This window comes from Salarias fasciatus, chromosome 1 (genome assembly GCF_902148845.1).
Source record: "Salarias fasciatus chromosome 1, fSalaFa1.1, whole genome shotgun sequence".
Taxonomy (NCBI): domain Eukaryota; kingdom Metazoa; phylum Chordata; class Actinopteri; order Blenniiformes; family Blenniidae; genus Salarias; species Salarias fasciatus.
In genome coordinates this window covers 2077360-2099025 of record NC_043745.1, presented here as the reverse complement: position 1 = coordinate 2099025, position 21666 = coordinate 2077360, and the positions used below count along the sequence as shown (strand labels likewise).

The following is a 21666-nucleotide window of genomic DNA, read 5'->3' as shown; positions in this document are numbered from 1 at the left end:
AGGCAGAGGACCTAACTGCTGCTGGTCCACCCTCTACAGAAGGCTCTCCAGCAGCTGCAGGAGTGTCGATCGGGATTCTGGACCAGTAGAGGTCAGACTTCGATGAGGGAGACGTCCTGTCTCTGTTTTCTGGGCTTCAGGTCTGGATTCTGCAGCCAGACAGTCAAACTGGATCCCCCAGGTCTTTATGGACCTGCTGCATGTTGGAACAGGGAAACACTGCAAAACGCTTCAGTTGCTGAAGCTTTCAGACTTTGACTGGGACTGAAGGGAGGAGTCCAACTCCCCAAAAACAAGTCCAGATCAGAATCCAGAGTCCAGAATCCAGAATCCCCCTTCACTAAACTTTACACTGGGTACAATCAGTCAGACCAGAACTGTTCTGAAGTTTGCTCTGGAGTGAAACGTTCTCTCACTATTGTGTGAAGAAATAGCCTGAATGACTGATGTTCTCCAGCTGTGGTCATGGCAGAGACTGGGAGGTCAGACTTCAAGGACCTGGACAGCTGGGATCACACTTTAGACCCGGGGTGGGCAATCCTGGTCCTGGAGGGCCGCAGACCTGCATGTTTTCCGTGTCTCCCTGCTTCAACACACCTGAATCGAATCAAGATTCATGGCCAAGTCCAGCAGAAAGCCTGATAACGGGCCTCACTGCAATCAGCTGTGTTGAAGCAGGCAGACATGGAAAACATGCAGGTCTGCGGCCCTCCAGGACCAGGACTGCCCACCCCTGCTTTAGACGATACAGTTCCTTTAGAAATACATTCTGTCTTCACTTCACCAGCAGAGGGGACAGCATGAATAAAAAATGGAATGATGATCAATAAACAACAAAGGTTCAATCTGATTAAAAGCAGAGCCTGGCAGCCTGAGCATCACACTCTGACAGGATCATTTGTGAAGAGAGGATGTTTTGAGGCAATAAAGTGCTGAAAGGAATCGAAATCATGTTGAAGCTTTTCAAAATCACAGAAAGGTTTCTACATTCAGCAACACTGATGGCTGCTGTTACAGTTGGCAATTAATTCTATTTCTGGGTTTGTTTTTGATAATTAATCAATAAGAAAAGTCTGATTGTTATGGAAGCTAATGCTGCCTCAATGAAACATAATGACACTTAATTGGCAGCTGATTATCCAGACAGGAGAGGAAAGGTGGCAGCATCAGCATTGTTCTCACACACACACACACACACACACACACACACACACACCTCTCCCCAGGGCGTGGCGATCCACTGCAGCCGCTCGTTGCGGGGGCAGCGCCGCAGGACGCAGGCCTCCTGGGCTTTGGGCCGGTGGTGCTGCCTGCACATGCTGTCCGGGACCACCACGGCGCCGGCCCCCGGGTCGCTGCTGCGGCAGAACACGCTCCGCTTCCTCGTCCCGCGGCCGCACGACTTGGAGCACTGGGCGCCGGGGAGGTCATGGTGGAGCGAGAGCCAGAGAGAAGGGTGATGAGTGAGGGGGCGGCGGGGCGTTAGCCAGCGTTCGCAGATTAAATGGCTGATTAACGCCGGCTGTAACTCCGAGCCTCCCTTCATCGTCTCAGCCTTCAGCGTTCATCACGTCAGGCCGAGCTGAGAGAGGTGGAAACCTTGGCAGGGGCTCGGAAGAGGCATTTGTGATTCACCACATGGTGGACGAGCCAACAGAAGGCCGGCGCTCAGACGGCGGCGCGTGACGGCCCAGCATTAACCGCTAAATCCCAGAACCCTCACATCAGTGTGACCCCAACCTATCAGCGTGTCCAGCAACACAACATAAACTCCCAGAGAACTGCAGGGCGACGGGAGCGGCCGTCAGGACAAACACACACACGCACACGCACACACGCATCCTGCCACTGACGGACCCGGTCCCGTCTGCGGCTGACCGACGCCTGAACCCGGACGGCTGCTGAGGCTGGCAGAGCAGAGCCCACGTCTCCTCGGAGCAGCCGATGGTTCAAGACCGGAGGAAACAGAGGAACACGACGCAGTTCTCATGTTGAGCCACTAGCTGGTGCTGTTGCTTGTTTTTGTACTGAAACCACACACACATGCTGCAGAGAGCAAGACACTCTGAACCTTAAAGGACCTATATCATGCAAAATCCACTTTTTTAAGGTTTTTAGCATGCCCCAAAGTTGATTTCCCTTTAAAACCACCCCCAAAATGTTATTTGCCTTCATCCACGCATGTCTGAGTAATCTCTCTCAGTCTGCTGCTCTCTACAGCAGCCCCTCCCTTCAGGTAGAAAACAGCTTGTTTGAAACTCTCCAAACCTAAGTACGTCACAAAGTTGAACTCCTCCCACCACTCTTCTCCCACCCCACCCCCGCACAGACAACAGGCCACTCTCCTCTGACCAGCAGCAGCTGATTCACATTTTCCACTGAGAAACCCCCACCGCCTTCCCCCAGGCCCTCGGCAATCAGCGTTGCTGCTTTTTGTATCTCCGATTACGGAGATAAACTTTAACAATCGTCTGAAAGCAACAATCAAGCAAGAGCAAGAGTCTGAAGGGTCTGGAGGGTCTGGAGGGTCTGCGCTTGGTGAGTTTCTAACAGGAAAAGACGTTTTCATGTGTCTTTGCGTGTAGAGAAGCTAAAGCTAAAGAGCTAAAGCTAACCTTTAGAGATGCTAACGTAGCTCCGATTGGCTGAAGTAGCTCAGGGGGAGAGGCGGGATTTTCAGTGAAACAGAGCGTTTTCTCTTCCTGGTTTCAGAATTAACTGCCGAAAATCCTTTATTTAACACAAAATGACTTTTCCTTAGCGCCAAAAATAAACTATTACCATGTTAATGCCAATAATGGGGTTTGGACGAGCTAAAAAAGCATGATACAGGCCCTTTAACAGAAGAATGTGGACTGGGAGGCTTTACCCTCTGGAGGAAAACCTTCTTGTTGTTCTTGTTTTCTTTGTGAATGAAGATATTTCTTTTCTTCAACATTATGATTTAAATATCGGGTACAAGTGAAAGAAATAATAAAAAAAATCCCATCACTTCAGCCAGTCATCAAACTGTTTAAAATACTTCAGGACAAAAGAACACTTCCACATCTCTCCGCTCTTTTGTTTAGACATTTTCATTGGTGCCATGTACTGAGGAAGAGGAGACAGCACTGTCGAGGTGCTTCACAGAGAAACATTCAGACTTTTTCCTCTGTGAAGCTGTTCAATACAGTTGGTTTTACAGTTTGAACAGTTTTTAATTACATTTAAATAACACATTTCTTCCAAGACTATATAAAATTATATAAACAAAGAAACACTGTGACATAATGCCATTTTATATTGTTATTATTTGTCATTTTCAAATGAAAAAGCTGAATACTCAGACTTATAAACTGTTGCTTCCACTAGACGACCAACAGAGGGCAGCAGAGCATTACTGTTACACTGAGTGCACCTTCACAGTGATGTGTGTGTGTGTGTGTGTGTGTGTGTGTGTGTGTGTGTGTGTTCTCGTATTTCTATCCTTGTCGGGGCCAAATGTCCCCACAAGGATAGCAAAACGTGGAACGACGTGCCTTGTGGGGACCTTTTTCCGGTCCTAAGTAGGAGAAACAGTGTTTTCTTGACCATGTTGTTGTTACTGAAAAAAGTAAAAGTGCAAAAACATTTCTTTAGGGTTAGGCTTTGTTGTGGTGTGGGTTAGGGTTAGGGTAAGGGTCAGGGTTAGGGGCTAGACATGAATGGGAGTCAATGGACGGTCCCCACAAGGATAGAAATACAAGACTGTGTGTGTGTGTGTGTGTGTGTGTGTGTGTGTGTGTGTGTGTGTGTGTGTGTGTAAATATGCAGGAGGTGAATGGAGTCATATAAATCAACACCAGCAGGATGTTAATGATGTGACTGAAGCTTGTTTTCCTGTTAATAATGAAGCTCGGGCCTTATTGGTTGAAGGAAAACCAACCAAACACACAACATTTAAAACTGCCTCAGTTTCAGGAGCCTGGTTAAAACAGTTCAACAGCTCCATGGAGACAGATCTGTGTTGTAATTCCACCAGGCACCACCAGGTGGTGCAGTGAGTCTTAACGCCCTGCAAGCGCTCTGAACACAGAAGAAACAGCAGATCCTGACACCAGAGGAGGACTTCTCATTCAAGTGTAGAAACACTGAGCACTGACTCACTGCTGCCCCCAGTGCAGGAAGCTGGTATTACATTAATCTAACATAGGACAGGGTGTTTTAAACTTCACTTCTGAAGAGAGCCATTTAGCTACATGAAACAAAAAAGAAAGATTTATGGTCTATCTATCTATCTATCTATTAAATTGAAGAGTCACGCTTGTTTTATCACCATTGCCATTAGGCTCATTTTAGCCACTACATGAGCCACTAGCTCATGTAGCAGGTTTAGCTCCTTGAACTTTCTAAGAAATGCTGGAAATTCAAAATTTATCATGATTAGTAAAAGAAATCCATCAGTTAAAATCACAGAAACAGAAATGTAGTTAAGTTATGAAACTATTGAACCATTCTTTAGGTGAAAAGTCACAAACATCCAGAAGATAAGACTTGATCTGAATGAGAGTTTTCTCTGCAATGGCATTAAATGAAGATAAAAATGTTTATTTACATGTAAAAGCTGCAAAAAGCTCCACAGAGAGGACAATTACAACTGTTAACCCTGAAGCCTTCACCTGTGACTGTCATGAAACGAAGGACTGAAACTGGACGTGATGAAGTGACTAAAGATGAAGATTCCATTCAACCACGATTTGGAGCGAAGACGCTTCGACAGTCACCGTGGTCAGCGTGTTCTCTGTTTTCTCCATTGTTGATGTTTGGAGTGTATTGTTCTCTGCAGTGTGTGTGTGTGTGTGTGTGTGTGTGTGTGTGTTTTCATGACTGAAACGCCCCACAGCTCCCCCTAGTGGAGAAACATGCTGGCTACCTGGTTCAGGGTATTTCTGCTGTGGGAACAAACAGGTTTCAAAACATTTCTGAGAACATGAAACTTTTCTGAAGCTATAAGTGAAGGCGTCGTGGTGTAAACGGGCCCTGAGTCTGGAGCTCCTGAGAGGCGGAACATGATCGATGGTTCCAGATTCCTCACGGGTCCATTCAGTCGTTAAGATGTTTGACTTCAACCCACAGATGTCAGCCTCATTTGGGTCATAAAAATCGAGTCACGGGGTCAGTCAAGTCGTTCAGCCTTCACCTCCAGGGGTCAAACCCCCAACCCCCCCCCCCCCTCCACAGGAACCCACCTGAGACCAGGATCCGGTGCTCCACTCGGGCGGGCAGGCCTGGGTGTGGCAGGGCTGGATCTGAGCCGGGGAGATGACGGGGCACAGGGAGTGGGCCACCACCTCCTCCCTCTGGTAGGTCACCCTCCTGAGGCAGCGCAGGGTCCGGGTCTGCTGGCCGCCCCCACACGAGCGGCTGCAGGGGCCCCAGTCCCCCGTGGCCCAGCTGAGCAGCGCAGGGGACAAACCAGGACGTCAGTACACCACCAGCCATCTCAGCCTCACAAACACAACACTTTACAGGGACTGCTGCTGGTCTGCACGCTCACAGGCAGCTGAGGATGTTCTGATGAAGCTTCATGAAGCTTCATGAAGCTTCATCTGCACATCACTACATGCAGCTCAAGCTGATCTCAGCAGGGAAGGTTAAATATGAACATGACATTCCAGAGAGCAAGTGAAAACAAAACAGAAGACAACATTGCAAAAAGCCTGGAAGTTGAATCAAGTTTGAAAATGAGATTAGCTTCTTCACTTGAAGCTTGAAGCAGATTCTCTGCTGGACCCCTTTTGAGCAGTGGAGGACGAGCTGATGCTCCCTGCTGAGAGTCTCAGAGGACTGCTCTATGTTCACACGTCTATCTGCTCTGTTCAGAAACATAAAAACTCCTTATTCAACTTTCCATCACAGCATTTCTAATCCTCAAAGCCAACTACAATAAACAGTGGAGCTAAAGACAGATGTGCCCCCCCACCCCCACCCGCCGGGCCTATTTTTTACTCCTCTTCTCACCTCTCCTCTCATTTTAATCAGTGTCTTTGGTTTGGGGTTTTGTTTCGTTCCATCTTCTTTGAAACGTGGCTGTGCTGATGAAAAGCCAGCTGGAGGCTTCTAAAATAGCTTCTGTCTGAGATTTCAGAAAATGAGTGGTTGAGAGATGGGCCGACGGCTCGGTCCGGTCCGGAGACCAAACGCCACCGCAGAGACCGCCGACCTGCTGCAGGGGAAGAGAAACGCTCTCATTCCCGTTCAGATGCCGCAGAAGGACTGAGCTGCAATTTGACGGCGGAGAGACGTGAAGCGTCCAGACTCCAGCATCGCCGCGGCACCGCTGGTCTGGGGACTGTTTGCTTTCGTCTCCGGTTTTTCCTGTCTTATAAATAACAGTATGTCATTGGGGAAAAGTGGCTGAAGGGCCACTCTGCTCCGCTGCAAACCGCCACCGCCCGGCTGTAATTTGTATCTCCAGAAGGTTTGAGTTCATCCTCTGAGGTGGGGCGAGAGCAACGGCAGCAGGGAGGATCTGAGGAGCTCGACCAGGAACCGGCAGCACCCCAGCTCCCACCAATCAGCATTCAGCCTGCCTCCCATGTTCCGTCTGACTGAGGCCAGCGGCTTTCTACAGCTCTTACTTCAAAATATCAATTTTTAGCTGAACAGTTTAAAACCTTGTTCTTCTGAATGAAACGTGAGCTTTTATTTCCACTGGCGCTGAGCAGGAGGAAGATCCGCCTCACCAGAAGTTCCTTCTGATTCCTAACAGGTCGATGAACGAGATGTTTCCTGTTATCCACTCAAGAAAATCAGCATCTTTTCTCATTACAGCTTTAGTCCACAGTGATATCCTCTTCATCAGTATATAGATGGGAAAGTTTCATTCCTTTCAGGTATCATAAAAGTAATTCATTGATTTAAAACTCAGTTTTCAAAGAGATTAAACGATTTGATCATCGATCATAATCCTCCATTTTCCCTGCTAGCAGATAAATGTGTCTAATTCTTTACTTTTCAGATGAATGCTGGCTTCCACCAGCCTGTGGAGAACATGTCTGTGTAGAGGCTGATAGAGGCTGGTTAGAGGCTGAGGTCAGGATCTGCGTTTATGAGTGTCCCTCTGGCTCCGACTGGTCGACCAGCGTCTTCCTGACCCGAGGTGGACGGCTCTCCAGACGCTCGGTGTCAAGAGAAAGAGCAGCGGAGACGGGAGCAAAGTTCAGGTGTGATGAGGGCTGCACCGCTGCCCACGCTTAAAGAAGTATCAGAGTGTGTGTGCTAAACGGCGAGCCAGCCAGATGACTGAAGTGACTCCTTGAAATCCTCACTGCATTCCTGCCTCGTGGTGAACACACACACACACACACACACACACACCACTGGGACGAGGGTTCAGAGTGATCTGAAGGCAAACGGGAGAGGCTTAAAGGGGCGAGAGAGTGTGTGTGTGTGTGTGTGTGTGTGTGTGTGTGTGTGTGTGTGTATGGCCAGACCGGCCGGGCCTCCAGGGAATCTCACCGTCTCTGCACAATAAAACATGGATAGGCCTGTCAGCACCCCAGATACACACCGCCCAGACTAACAGGCACGTTAACATTCCCCCTCCTGCCCTCCCGCCAGATCCTCTCACACACACACACACACACTCACACACACACACACTCACACACCCCCGCCTCACGGTCAGTGCTCCATACATCCTGCAGGTCTTCATGCCGTCATTAGAGCTTTCATGCTGCCCGCTCAGCTCCGCTCGGCTCGGCTCGGCTCGGCTCGCCGTCCCAGAAAGCCTCCTGAGAAACGGTGTCAGCCACTGTATACAGCCAGATCCACGCCTGTCAGCCTGCCTCTATTTCCCCGGGTGGAAAACGGCCGCTGATATTATTTACTGTGACTGCAGCGCCGCGCTCTCTGAGGGACGCGCGACCGGCCGCTTCATTCCTCTGGCTGCGATAAGAGGAGCGGTATGCCTGAGATTAGGGGCAGGAAGCGTCCTCTCGGGTGGTGGGAAACCTAGCGGGAAACAGAGGCCGTATGTTGGAGGTGTAACCGATAGCCGTCTGGCCCGCCCGGCCCCGGACGGAGGACGGAGGACGGAGGACGGAGTCCACGTGGGAGACCTGACGCTGAACTGAGGACGGCGGCATGAATATGCATCTGGGAAATGCTCATTCATATGGGTGTGTTTGCATGTGCGTGTGTGTGTGTGTGTGTGTGTGTGTGTGTGTGTGTGTGTGTGTGGCAGCTCTCAGCTCTCTCAGCTGAAGGCCTCCACGCTGCAGACAGACTGTTGGGACTTGCTCCTCCACCCTCTGGCCTGGTTTCCTCCTCCACTGCGCTGCTCCCAGAATGCACCTTCCGCTTTAAAAAATGCATGACATCCAGAGCAGGAGCTGCATGGGGCACGAGGAGCTGCACAGTCAGGAAGGTTTGGGTGGAGCGCTCAGCGATGGCTCCAGGTCTTCTGCCTGTTCAGCCTCGTCTTTCTTGATTTTCTCTCTTTTCTCTAATTCTCCAGTGTGACGGGAAGCTTCTTCCTTTACCTGCATTCTGGGAGAACCGCCTTGTTCTGAACATGCAGGACGACGCTGGAGTCGCAGTAAACACTACCCCTTCGTTGCTGATGGTGGTGGTGCAGAGCGGAGGTGGTTCAGGGTGAAGCAGATCGCTCTCCTTGGATGAAACATTCAGGATCTCTTTGAACGGTTGTGGTGGGATCTTGTGGTTTGTTTTGACTGAACGCTGAGAGCCGAGCCGTTCTAATGAGCCCTTCAGTTCGATCGCAGCTCCTTCAAAGGCTCAGATATCTAATGGGACATCGTCAACAATAAGAAGAAAACCCAGCCGATCAATGTTTTTTTGCTAACACCCAGATGCAGTTCATCTGCTATTTCCTGTGTCTCCTTACCAAAATAAAATAACAAATAAAGAAGGTTATATACAGTATGTGCGTTTGGGTCAAGTCATGATCGAGTGACTTGCTTCTCAATAGTGATCTGAGTGTGACCGACTTTATTTCTTTGTTCTAACTTAGAAATAAGATGTGAAAGAACATGTTTCTGTTGTGTCTTATTCCATAATCCCAACTCTAAAACAGGATTATTCTTCACAGGATGAATGTTTTACATGCATTTTTGTAAGTGGGGTCGATCTATTCAATTTTTTTAAATCATTACTCACAAATCCGTCCATATTTAGTCATAATTAATCCCATTATTGGTGAACTTGTACTCAACACACAAAATCCCCTATTTAAGGTACAAAAATGTCTTTTTCTGGATCTTTTAACATAAGAGGAGCAGTTTCACATCAGAAAACACTCAGGAATGAGGGATTTGAACCATCCAACATTTTAAAGTTGAGTTGCTCAAGGGAAGGGCAGTCCCATTTCCTCTTTCAGTGTTGAACAGTCCAGAACACCGGAACCATCATTTTCAAGCTTCGACCTAATGCTCATAATAAGGAAAAAACTAATGAAGTCCAACCCTAACTGTAGTTCTGTGATTCATGGAACTCAAACCGACAGCCGTCATTTTTACACGAAACGTCAAAAAGCCCAAAAAACAGGAAAACATGGCTCAGATGTCAGAGGGTAGAGGTCTCAGCAGCTGAAGATTAGGACTCAAACATGTACTTTAAAGAAGAGGTATCGGTACATGCTGTGGTTTTACTCACTCTCTGATCAAGTTTGGTTATTTTAAGCTATTTCAAGCTTAGTAAACTAAAAAGGTACGAAGATATATGAATCTATCCTACTGTGAATGTGTGTAAATACAGAAAATAAAGTCTGATTGATTGCTTGGACCAGCTGTCAGGAACAGGACTGAGGACGTGAACTCCGTCACCTCCTCGCTTTCTGACCGCCGCTCAAACCAACATGAAGTGTGGCGAAAACAAGCCCTTTTTAAAACAAGTGTGTGTGCTGGCGATTTAAAAATAATGGAGTGCATGTTCTGAATAGTTGGGGCTGAGTTGGTGAGCTGGTGAAGTCTGAGCAGCCGCAACTCACCACTTCACACCGACTGCAGTAAACACTTCATCCCGGAAAGACCGAGGCGAGACGACTGAAGAGACGGAGGGCGGCGAGCGAAGAGGAGGAGAGGCCGAGGAGAGCGGCGGCTGGCCACACAGTGTGTGTGAGCACCCAGAATAACAACAGCCCGGAACACACACACACACACACACACACACACTCACTAGGCAGGGCAGGGCTGCGTGTTGCACAGATGGGAGCCCAGGGCGGGCTTGGTGAGCGGGTTGCACATGCTGGAGTTGACCTGCGTCTTCTGGTCCTGCAGACAGATGGCCTTGGTGGAGATGCGACCTGAAGAGACAGACCGGGTGAACATTAAAGTCCCGCCTCATGGAAATGGCTGAAACGTTTTCAGACAGCAGTAGGTCAGATGGACATGCAGCGAGCTGGACTGGAGGAAACAGACTGAGGAGTTGTTGTTTGACGCGTGGAAGCAGGCCTGACCTCCGGCGCAGGGAGCGGAGCAGTCGGAGCGCACCACGCCCCAGCTGTAGTCGGCCTTCCTCTCGGTGCGAGGCAGGGTGTACTCCCACACCACGCCCGGGTTCTTCCCCTGCAGCAGGATCTGTCCGGCAGACACACAGACCACAGCCATCACAACGGAGACACAACTCACAATCGGAGGAGAGGATCGTCACTTTCACAGCTGATGTCGGTGTGGTCACTGATCTGCCTGTCTGAAGGAAGTCTCCTCTGAGTCTGGATCTGCAGGATTCTTCCAGTTAAAGTGTTTTTCTCTGCAAACGTGTCTTGAAATGACTGTGTTCTCTTGAGTGCTATAGAAATGAAAGTGAACTGGACTGAAGAGCAGCAGGGGGTCTCCAGTCCTGGTCCTGGAGGTCCTGGTGCTGCAAGTTTCTTCTCTGCCGCAACAGTCTTGAATTCAATGAGGACCCTGTTACTATCGTAAGAAACATTGTGGAAAGAAATGAAGAACTGGTGTCTGCACCTACTCACCAGCTTCTAGTCTGCTCAAGAAAAAGACAAGGTCAGTACGTCAACAGGAGTGGTCAGTGAAGTCAATTCACTGATCAGACCATTAGACACATTCAAGTTGAATCAATTCCTCCATCCTGGACAGAATGACAGGAAAACTAAAACTAGTTATGATCCTCTTTTCTTTAGAGGTGCTAAATCCATGACAGATGAAGAGAAAGGCTTTAGGAGGATGAAGCAGTTCTTCTCCAAACTGGATGACCACACTATTAAAAGGTTGTTTTTAAAGTCTAACACACACGTGAGAGGCGGTCTCCACCGAGTGTTTCTGTAACCACATCCTGGTCACCGGCCGGAGAGTCGGCGTTACCTTTTACTGGACAGAAGCTTTATTTAAACTCTGAAGCAGAGCGGAGACCGACAGATGAATGAAAGCAGACCTGCCCATTACAGGAGGAGCTCCATGCTGTCATTAGGACGAGCCCGGAGGATCCACTGCCAGAGCCCGGAGGATCCACCGCCACAGCCCAGAGGATCCACTGCCACTGCCCGGAGAATCCACTGCCAGAGCCCGGAGGATCCACTGCCAGAGCCCGGAGGATCCACCGCCACAGCCCAGAGGATCCACTGCCACTGCCCGGAGAATCCACTGCCAGAGCCCGGAGGATCCACTGCCAGAGCCCGGAGGATCCACTGCCAGAGACCAGAGGATCCACTGCCTGAGACCAGAGGATCCACTGCCAGAGCCCGGAGGATCCACCGCCAGAGCCCGGAGGATCCACTGCCACTGCCCGGAGAATCCACTGCCAGAGCCCGGAGGATCCACTGCCAGAGCCCGGAGGATCCACTGCCAGAGACCGGAGGATCCACTGCCAGAGCCCGGAGGATCCACTGCCAGAGACCAGAGGATCCACTGCCAGAGACCAGAGGATCCACTGCCTGAGACCAGAGGATCCACTGCCAGAGCCCGGAGGATCCACCGCCAGAGCCCGGAGGATCCACTGCCAGAGCCCAGAGGATCCACTCCCAGAGCCCGGAGGATCCACTGCCACAGCCCAGAGGATCCACTGCCACTGCCCGGAGAATCCACTGCCAGAGCCCGGAGGATCCACTGCCAGAGCCCGGAGGATCCACTGCCAGAGCCCGGAGGATCCACTGCCAGAGACCAGAGGATCCACTGCCAGAGACCAGAGGATCCACTGCCAGAGCCCGGAGGATCCACTGCCAGAGACCAGAGGATCTACTGCCAGAGCCCAGAGGAAATGCTGCCAGAGCCCAGAGGATCCACTGCCATAGCCCGGAGGATCCACTGCCAGAGACCAGAGGATCCACTGCCAGAGACCAGAGGATCCACTGCCACAGCCCAGAGGATCCACTGCCAGAGCCCAGAGGAACTGCTGCCAGAGCCTGGAGGATCCATTGCCAGAGCCTGGAGGATCCACTACCAGAGCCCGGAGGATCCACTACCAGAGCTCGGAGGATCCACCGCCAGAGCCCAGAGGATCCACAGCCAGAGCCCAGAGGATCCACTGCCAGAGCCCAGAGGATCCACTGCCAGAGCTCAAAGGCTTGAGGCGCACACGCTCAGCTGCTAGCATGTCATTAGCAAGCCGTCCACTGGACCAGCGTCATGTGAGGTGTGTGATAATACTGAGCATCAGCCAAAATGTTGCTTTACACACTTTGGCTCCAGAGGAGTTTCACATTGACGCAGCAACGTTTTGAAAATGCTGTAAATGGTGTAGTTTTCACGCTGGTCCTCTAGTTGGTGCTGTTGTAATGTAACCACAGACAACAATACACACTAAAAATTAACAGTGGAGAACACAGACGTTCATATGGACAGAACACCAGGTTGGATTGATATTACAGTGACTGTCAACTCTAAAACTACCGAGTCCAGGAGGATCTGGACCAGGACCATGTGGTATTTTAAAGATTTGGATTTCCAAGGTTTTTCTACTCAATAAAATAAAAACAGCTGTTGGGGTTAACAGAATAAAGAAAGAGGAATTTTTGTTAGGAAATCTGATTTTTCTTGGTTTTTGTTTATTTCTTCATCTTCATTTTTTGATACAATTATTGAAACTCTTCATTCATTCATTCATTCATTCATAGTTTTGCAAAAATGAAACATATGACACAAAACTTCCCCATTGCACTTATTTACTTAGGCCTATAGGAATTTCAGAGACAAAATCTGCAAAACACAAAAAGTAACATGTTTTTAACCTGTCATTAGAAATACTGCTGGATGAGCAGCTTTATAGATTCCTCGTGATGTAGAATGTTCAGCCTCACTTCGTGCGTGGTTGGATTGGAGGAGTTGGTCATCAGTCTACTGACATTTCCTCTGCTGATGCTAACAGCTGGACCGAGCGAGTCCACCGCCCACCACACCGGGACTGTAAGCTTATCCAAGAAGTCCGACACTCACGCTTCTCCACCACAAACCAGCAGCGATGCCAACCAGCAGCTAGAAAAACCCCACCTGGGAGGAGTTTGATGGTCTGCATGTCCTGAAAGCCCTGAAGCTTTCTGAATAGATTCACTTTGTTTCCTGGCGTCCGCAATCCCATCAACCCACCAGCCACCCAACCAACCAATCAATCACAACTCACCAACCCACCCACCAACCCACCACCAATCAAAAGCATCCAACCAACTGACCGACCGACCAATCAAATTCTTACAGAAGAACGTTGCCAGAATGCTACAGCTCCTCCTCTGGTGCCCTGAAGCAAAGACAAACAGTGTTGTTCACTTCAGTTAGAAGTGCTGGAGACGGACATAACTGTACATATAAAGTAACTGAGCAGACGCTACTGAGAGTTCCTAAGAGAATTCCTGAGCTTGATGCTGAGAATTCCTGTTTCAACATGTGTCTGCCTTGAAACACGTCGCTGAGTCTGAGGTATGAAGCACGGTTTGATTCCAAACTGAAACTGAACATCAACCGTTTTCACTGCTTTGGACAGACCTTTCGTGACGTCACCCATAGAGCTCACAACCGCCGTTCTGAAGACTCCAGCGAGTCCAGCAGGACGTCTCCACATTGAATATTTGAAACCGGATGTAATGTGATTGGTCCAGCCCGTCACGTGACCGCATCACGTGGACAGAGGAGGCGCTGTGATAGGGCCATTTATGCAAAACTTTAACTTGTAATATCAAATCAACAGAGGATTTCTGTGAAAATCAGAGTCTGGTGAAGCAGCAGGTTGTAGAAACTAGAGACAGAGACCAAAACATGTTCTGAATCCAGGAGCTTTATATGTTTATTTGCACTCAGAAAATCGGCATTTTGGAATGGGTTCCAATGAGACCGCGGCTCTTTTTGAAACCAGCATCATCGCCCCCTGCTGGAATCTCTCCGGAATTACAGCTTTTTTGCACTTCCGCATTATCTTCATATTTTATGAGCGGAGGCTGGCGCCTGGTTCGGTTGCCTTTGGCTTCGTATTCAGAGGTCAAACATGTCCTGATTGTACTTTCACTCTTGTGTTTAAAGACAATCACTGTCACTGGATCAGTGCAAAGGCTCTGAGTCAGACAACACCATCCAAGAGAAAGATGAAGACTTTCACTTTAATGAGCAGTTGTACTTCAGAAGCTCATCTCACTTTCTAATCTCAAGGAGGAGGCATTAAAAAGACATCAGCACTGCCGAGGCAGCAGGAGGAAATCAACAATTCTCAGCACTTCGCCACAAGCTGTTCGGTTAAAGCACTTCTCCACTCAATTCTACGCTTTCCTCTTGTTGCCACAGTTAAGTGTCGGAGCTGCAAAAATAAAGTTTGACTCTTTTTGTGTTGATCTGATGAAACTGCAGTTTGATTTTCAATTCGAATCAAAGGTAGTGACTTGAGGACACAAATGTAAGAGACGTTATGCTCTACCGTCTCCTCCTCCTCCTCCCCCTCCTCCTCCCTCTGATCACTCAGGAGTTTTCTGTGACAACCGGGCCAGAGTGTGAAACAGATGAAGGGAAATAAAAAAAAAAAAAAAAGGTTTTCATTTGCAGCTAGAGTCCCTGTGTCCTGACCTTAACTTCTCACATCCAAAGAGTTCAATTGCAGAATTCTTAATCTTTTAATCTCACTCTGCCTCCTCTCTCTCTCCTTGTTGTAATTACAGGACATACTTATGGAGATTATGGCCGTGTCATCTGCAGATCAGCTGCATGCTGCTGCTGGACAGATGCATGGCTGAGACACACAGCCCAGCCCGCCTTCACACACCAGGTTACACTCTTTACTGGTGGAGCTGGACTCCCAAAAGGGAAAAATAAATGCCACACATGCCTGGAGCAACATGATGCACGGAGGTGTGATTTACTGCCGATCGGTTTGAATTATTCCATCAGCCATTAAATCATTGATGTCAAAGTGTTAACCTTCTGTAGCTTATTCATGTTTGCATTAACAGTGAAATGAAATCATAAAAAGCTGAAGCCTGAAGCCTGTTTCACATCAACTCCCCACCTGGCATCGAATTCTCCACAACTGATATCAGAATGTGGAAACAGGACACACACATATGTGTTAAATGCCATTTAATGGGAAGAAACCCAGTAGAACCAGACTCAGAGGAGGGAACGTAGAACCAAGAACTCTCTGCATGCATCTCTTCATTTCAACAAGCTTTCATTTAGTAAATGAAAAGTAAACATCCGGACCTCTGAACTGCCCACAGCTGAAGCCTCTGGTCTGAAATAGCTTCATAAACACTGGGATGCTTCCTGAAGGCCCGGCGGTGACCGTCCCACAGGCCAGGGATCATGCAGGCCAGGGATCACCGCAGGCCAGGGATCACCGCTGGCCAGGGATCACCGCTGGCCAGCCACTCTGACCGCAGTATTTCAGGAGCCCAGGGGATTGAGGGGAAGCCCGGCCTTTACGTGGACATCACCTCACCCGTCGGGGAGGGAAAACAACGGCTCGGCACTTGGTCTCCACGTCTGTTTTCACGGCTGCAGGTCGGAGGTCAAGAGACAATAAATGCTTTCGCTGACAAAGTTATGTGAGAAGAGCATCCCTGACTTTCCGCCAGCGCTCATGTGAGCCTCAGGCTGAGCAGTCGGTCCTGCTGCGGGCCGAGACTCGTGCTGCCCCGGGAGCTCGGATTTCTAACACACCAGCGATTACCCACGGGAGGCAGCCGGAGAGAGACAGCACCCTTCGCTCCTAAATCATCTGCTTTACTGCGCAGAACATCTCACTCCGAGCAACCATCTGATTTTTAGCTTTTCATCACGGCCTCCAAACGGCAGTTGACTTAAGGATTTAGTTCGCTCTGTTAGCCCCAGATCACATGTCTGCAACAAACGCCAGTGAGTGTGTGCACTGTGGTTCACACTGGAGGTAGAAGGACCAGGAAGTCTCTGGACCAGGGGCAAACCGCTGCTCGGTCCGGTCAAAGAGCGGCAGCATGCTCAGCAACCAACCTAATGAACGGTCAGTCTCCTCTGTGGGCTCGAGGCTGAAGGGAACCGAGAACCCGCTTCATCGTTTTGGCCTCTGATGCCTCACTAGCATCATCACACAACGCCAAACATGTGTGGAAGTGTTGGGAATTCACCTCTCTTTCCATTTTCCTTCTTAACCGTCTTCACTCCTCACGAGCTGAACCCAGACTTTCCTCTTATTTCTCCAGCGAGGTGAAGGAGACTGAAGTGTCCTTACTGGACGATGGATCCAGGAATGTTCTGCTGGGAATCTGGCACGGCTCTGACCTGACTGTCTTCTGATTAATGCTGCCAGTGATTAATGAATCTGACAGCATTGTTATTATTTACTCGTGACCAGTTTAAGATATTAAAAATAAGTACTTAGAGTAATGCAGTCAGTTTTTCAAACAGTAAAGGATTTACTTCTAGGGATGCATAAATACCACTTTTTAAAGGACAAGTACGAGTACTACTAACCATTAGGTATTTGCTGATACCAAGTAATTCCATAAAGCCTAATTCATACTTAGAGAGTATTCATTAAATGCCAGAAAAGCTCCTCCTCCTGAACCAGCTCCACACAGCGACTACACTGCTCTGGGCTCTGGACGGCAGCCTGAGGGTCGGAGATCACTGTTAAAGAGAGAACCACTCAGACTTTAATCATGTTTAGCATGTAGCGTCACTGCTGTGGGCGACCAGTGCTTCCATTTAGAGGGTGCTGCTCTGAGTGTATTGTTCTCTGCAGCATGTGTGTGTGGTTTCATTACAATAACAACCAACAGCTTCTTGCAGCCAACACAGGGTCAAAGGTCAGGCAAACAGCTCCAGGCACTCCACACGGCTTCACAGCTGGCGTCAAACACTTCTTACACAACCTCTTCTGACCTGAATGCACATACACACCAGCACCGCGCAAAACATCCATCAAGAGGACAGAGAGGCGTCAAGACTACCAAACCTGCAAGTGTTTTTTCCTAAATTCTCTTCTTCATGCACTGCCAATCACCTGTATCTATTAACTGTATGTTACAACATTCAGTCATAGAGCGCTCTCACAGTGCTCACCCAACCCCACCCTGCCTGACGCACCGGAGCCTCCAGACCGTCACTCCCTGTCATCTGCAGACACTTTCAGCAGACCTCCGTGTCCCATCCACTCTAGCTTAGCTTTCTTCCTCTCATCTCAGCCTCGTCGTGTCCACGGATTAAAGAAATAAAGAGGCGCAGCAGCTCTGCTCAGACCCTGTCACGACCAATTGCCACAAACGGATGTCACCCAGCGGCGGCGGCGGCGGCTTACTTCAAACACCAGCGTCTCATTAGTAGGTCCGGCAGCGTACAGGCTCTCCGGCTTGTTGAAAGAGCGCTGGTAGTCGAACACGGTCCCGCCGAAGAGGAACTTCCCTGGCCAGTCCACGGTCCAGTCCCCGGTCAGGAAGTACTTCCTCTTCAGGGAGCGCACGGCCAGGTAGCTGGTGGAGACTTCCATTTCCTGGACGTGAACGCTTCGAGCCCCAGCTGGGACCGTCACCATGGAGTAATACTCTGGAAGAGGCAAGGATGAATCAGGATTACATGTTTGTATATTCATACGTCATGTCTGATCCGGTCACTGACATCTAGCGTCTAAATCGGAACCCATAAGAGGTTTCAGCCCACCAAACCACCAAGACAATTATATCCAAAGAAAACATTGATTTTAGAGCGACTTTGGAAAAACAACCATAATGCAACAGTTATTTGGACATCGTGTAAATGCACAACAAAGAGACGAAGAGGAGCTCACCGTTGGCTCGGTGCTGAAGGGTGTACTGGCCCTTGAAGAACTTGCAGGTGGAGTTGTCCCCTTTACAGAGCCCACAGGCGTCCAGGGAGGCCCTGGAGCCCAGGATCTGGTCACAGCCCACCACCTGGACACCACAACGCCGTCAATAGCGATAAAAACCGTAAGCTTTTCTCAAAGAGTGTGATCACAACTGGCACCATTCACAAATCTGAAGCAACTTTAACCTCAAACTGCTCAAGATGCCTTCAGGAAATCCTGTGATTTGATTTGAACATGAACAAGACGACGTAACCACCCAAACTCAAGAAGTCAGTGTGAGGAGTCAGACGCAGTGGTACAATACAACAGCACTAAAGTAAAATACAAATACCACAGGATCTCAGTGGAAGCTTTTTAGCCAGCACAGAATTATACTGACATAAAGAAAATGTTAAGAAGTGTGAATTGAAAGCGAGCGCCATGGCACACTATTTTAAAAATTTATCTAAAAGAACCAAAAACAAAGACTATTTTTAAATTGTAAAACTTTTGATTCCAAGCTGACTGTTCTTATGTGTACATAGGTTATCTGGAGAGAAATATCTTACAGTTGTTTCTATATTTTTTTTTAAAAGAGAATTAAAAGACTCTCGTTTCTAAGATGCCAAAGCAGTCTGCTGTTTGCACGATGACGACTATACGCTGACGACACCCCAATGTCTTCATGAGGGGTAACTCTGTTTATATTGCTTCTGGACTACAAGCAAAGCTTAACCGAGATGGCAAAATGCAACATTACTCTTAACATTTGATGGAACATATGTGTGCAATAAAATGGAAGCAAAGACACAAGATTCAGAAAAGAGATTTTCCAGATGCGACAACCCAAAAATGTCTGAGTCTGTCATATTCTGCCTGGCAGTAAAATAAGCACAGCAGGCCAAGGAATTAGCTTCAAAAGACCTCATAAATATCCTGACTTTGACCAGTTAAAGTGCCTCTTGATTCCTCACTGATTTACTGATTTGTGAATTCTGTGACAGTGGAAGGAAAAGCAGACGGCCGGTGTACCTCACACACTCCGTCGATGCAGACGTCTCCTCTGTGGTCGGAGCAGGACGTGCCGTCTTTGACCTTGCTGGACATGGCGAAGAAGAAGTCAAAGTCTTCTGCGATGCAATACAGCTTACAGATATCTTCATCTGAGAAGAGACGGGGGGACAGGTGTCAGGAGGACAGGCAGGACGTGGCGAGGTTTCAGAGTTACAGTCTGCTGAACACCCCTTTAGCAGTGAGAGCGCATCGAAGCAGACGGCTTCTGAAAGCACCCAGTGGGCATAACGTGGTGCTACAGGTTCCGTCTGTGCTTCAGCTCAGTTATCACAGACAAGTCTTCACAGACGTCTTTGATTCAAACAGAAGACAGCGAAGGTGACTCGGCCCAAAGTCCCCGAAGACCGTTCAGAAACGGTTCCTCCGCACACCACCCCCGTTTCAACATCCTGGGACGACCGCCAGAGCCGCTCTCCTCCGCTGCACTCCTCAGCGTCTGTAACAAAGCCGGCCGCAGGCTTCCTCCTTTAATCCATCCCAGTGTGTCAGAGGTGCAGGTGGATACACGCCTTCCGTGCACGTTACACACAGTGAAAGTTTCCTCCAGCTCTTTGGCCCTAATCATCCCGGCAGTAAACACAGGCTGGCATTAAAGAAACATTTCAGAGAAGAGGCTTGAACTAGCAGAGGGCGGCGGGGCACGGGATACAAGAGCTGCAGTTAAGACAAGAGAAAGCTTGCCCGGAGCGATTTGCAATTATTTGTGTACACAGCAGCTTTGTGTTGGCTGAACAATGAGCATTATGCACCAAGGATACAGTAAAACACTCGATGTCTTCATAATCCTCCAGAAGTACTGGCTATTTCAGAGGCTTGTTGTGTTCAGAAACTTGAAAAGTTTGGCATGAATGAACCTCCTAATTATCTGAGCGCCTCACCGTCCACTTTGGTGTAGGGCTTCCACTTGTAGAACCAGCCCCTGAAGGGCTTGCTGTTGTACTCGGCACACTGCTGGGCCCGGAAGTCCACGGCGCTGGACGGGCACGGCCGAGTGTTGCACAGCTGGTTGAGACGGCTGGAGCCGGAGCAGAATTTACCGTTGTTCTGTGGTCTGCAGGGAAGACAAGACAAGACGAGAAAAAGAAAGGTGGGTTTATCTTATTACCATTAGTAATGTTTCCATAACATCGTCTGAGTTTGCAGCATTAAACCACAGAAGAGACATCTAATCTCTGGATAAGACCCGCCCAAGACCATTAGCTGTCTTATTTCTAATGCCTATCTGCACACCGCAAAGAAACACTTGTGGTTCCCTGAGCTTTAGACTCGATCTGAAATGCTCAACGTGACCAGACCAACGGGTTCAACTGACCCCTAACACCAGGGACCCTGCTCACTGACACTGAGCGGCAGTAATGTGGACCTGGACCAGGATAGGGCAGATATGACAGAGGGAGCGAGAACGAGCCGGACCGGTGAAACAGAGCTATAATCACCTTCCATTCAAACTTCACAGTTTCTTCATTGTTGTGGTTCAGAGTATTCAGAGTATACGTGACGAAAATGTCAAGATTTTCACAAAAAACAGACAATTATTACAGAGAATGACTTCAGTCTCCACATGAAGCTAATTTTAATGAAATCTTCTGGCGCAAAAGACAGTAAAATGTAATAAAATGTCTCCTGTAGCTGTTGCATTATGGGTGTTTTTACAGATTCATTGCTTAGAGGCTAATGCTAGTTAGCTAGCTTTCATGGCGGTATCACTGATAGCTCTGCTCAGGCTGTGTTGTCTCCGCGACTCTAAAGAAATCTGTTAAAGAATCAATGCTTTCTTTGAAATCTGAATCATTTGCCAGGTGGTTGGGCCAGACTGGAGCCTCCTGGGCCGGTTTTGGCCCACGGACCTTATGTTTGACTCAGTAGCGTCTGGTTCATAGAGGCCTCGACTTGTAACCTACTGAAGACTTTGAACAGCCCCCTGATAGACGCTTTAATTCACCAGTCAGCCTGTTTCTGTGGAGAGAGGAGAACTTGTTGACAGGGGGAACAGAAAAAGCTGTTTGTTTCCCAGAACACTATCACATCTTCAGGTTGTTGATTTACACAATTAAAGCTTGTTCGTTAAACACGATGTTGTATTTCTTCCGGTGGCTGAACGTCTCATATAGTGTGAAAGTGTTTGTAGGCAGTTTAGAAAACCACAAAAACAGATTGTTTGGTCTGATTAAACCAACACGTATCTGAAAAAAACCCTCTAAAGCTTTTCTCTGTGTTACGTCTAAATTTGGACTCTGCTGGCAAACCGTCCTCACTCACATCAGCTCACTGTTCCCGATATGATGGGAAAGACGCTGGAACACAAAACCAAGCTGTGTTTGGACTTTCACAATGTGAGCCTTGATGCCGTCATGAAAATGGAGCCATTGAGGTTAACTGTGGTATCAGGATGATGATGGCATTTCT

The 21666-nt window shown here is 48.6% G+C and overlaps 1 protein-coding gene across 1 annotated transcript in view; it reads right to left on the bottom strand.

Annotated features, from left to right (window-relative positions):
* Positions 1-21666, bottom strand: part of adamts18 (ADAM metallopeptidase with thrombospondin type 1 motif, 18) — a 63612-nt gene that overhangs the window by 5012 nt on the left and 36934 nt on the right. The window contains exons 13-20 of the mRNA XM_030097399.1: positions 20139-20311; positions 19219-19349; positions 18169-18292; positions 17683-17927; positions 10439-10559; positions 10159-10285; positions 5208-5412; positions 1217-1411 (exon numbers count right to left, since the gene is read on the bottom strand). Coding sequence (XP_029953259.1) covers positions 1217-1411; positions 5208-5412; positions 10159-10285; positions 10439-10559; positions 17683-17927; positions 18169-18292; positions 19219-19349; positions 20139-20311 — 1321 coding nt within the window. The remainder of the gene's footprint in view (positions 1-1216; positions 1412-5207; positions 5413-10158; positions 10286-10438; positions 10560-17682; positions 17928-18168; positions 18293-19218; positions 19350-20138; positions 20312-21666) is intronic.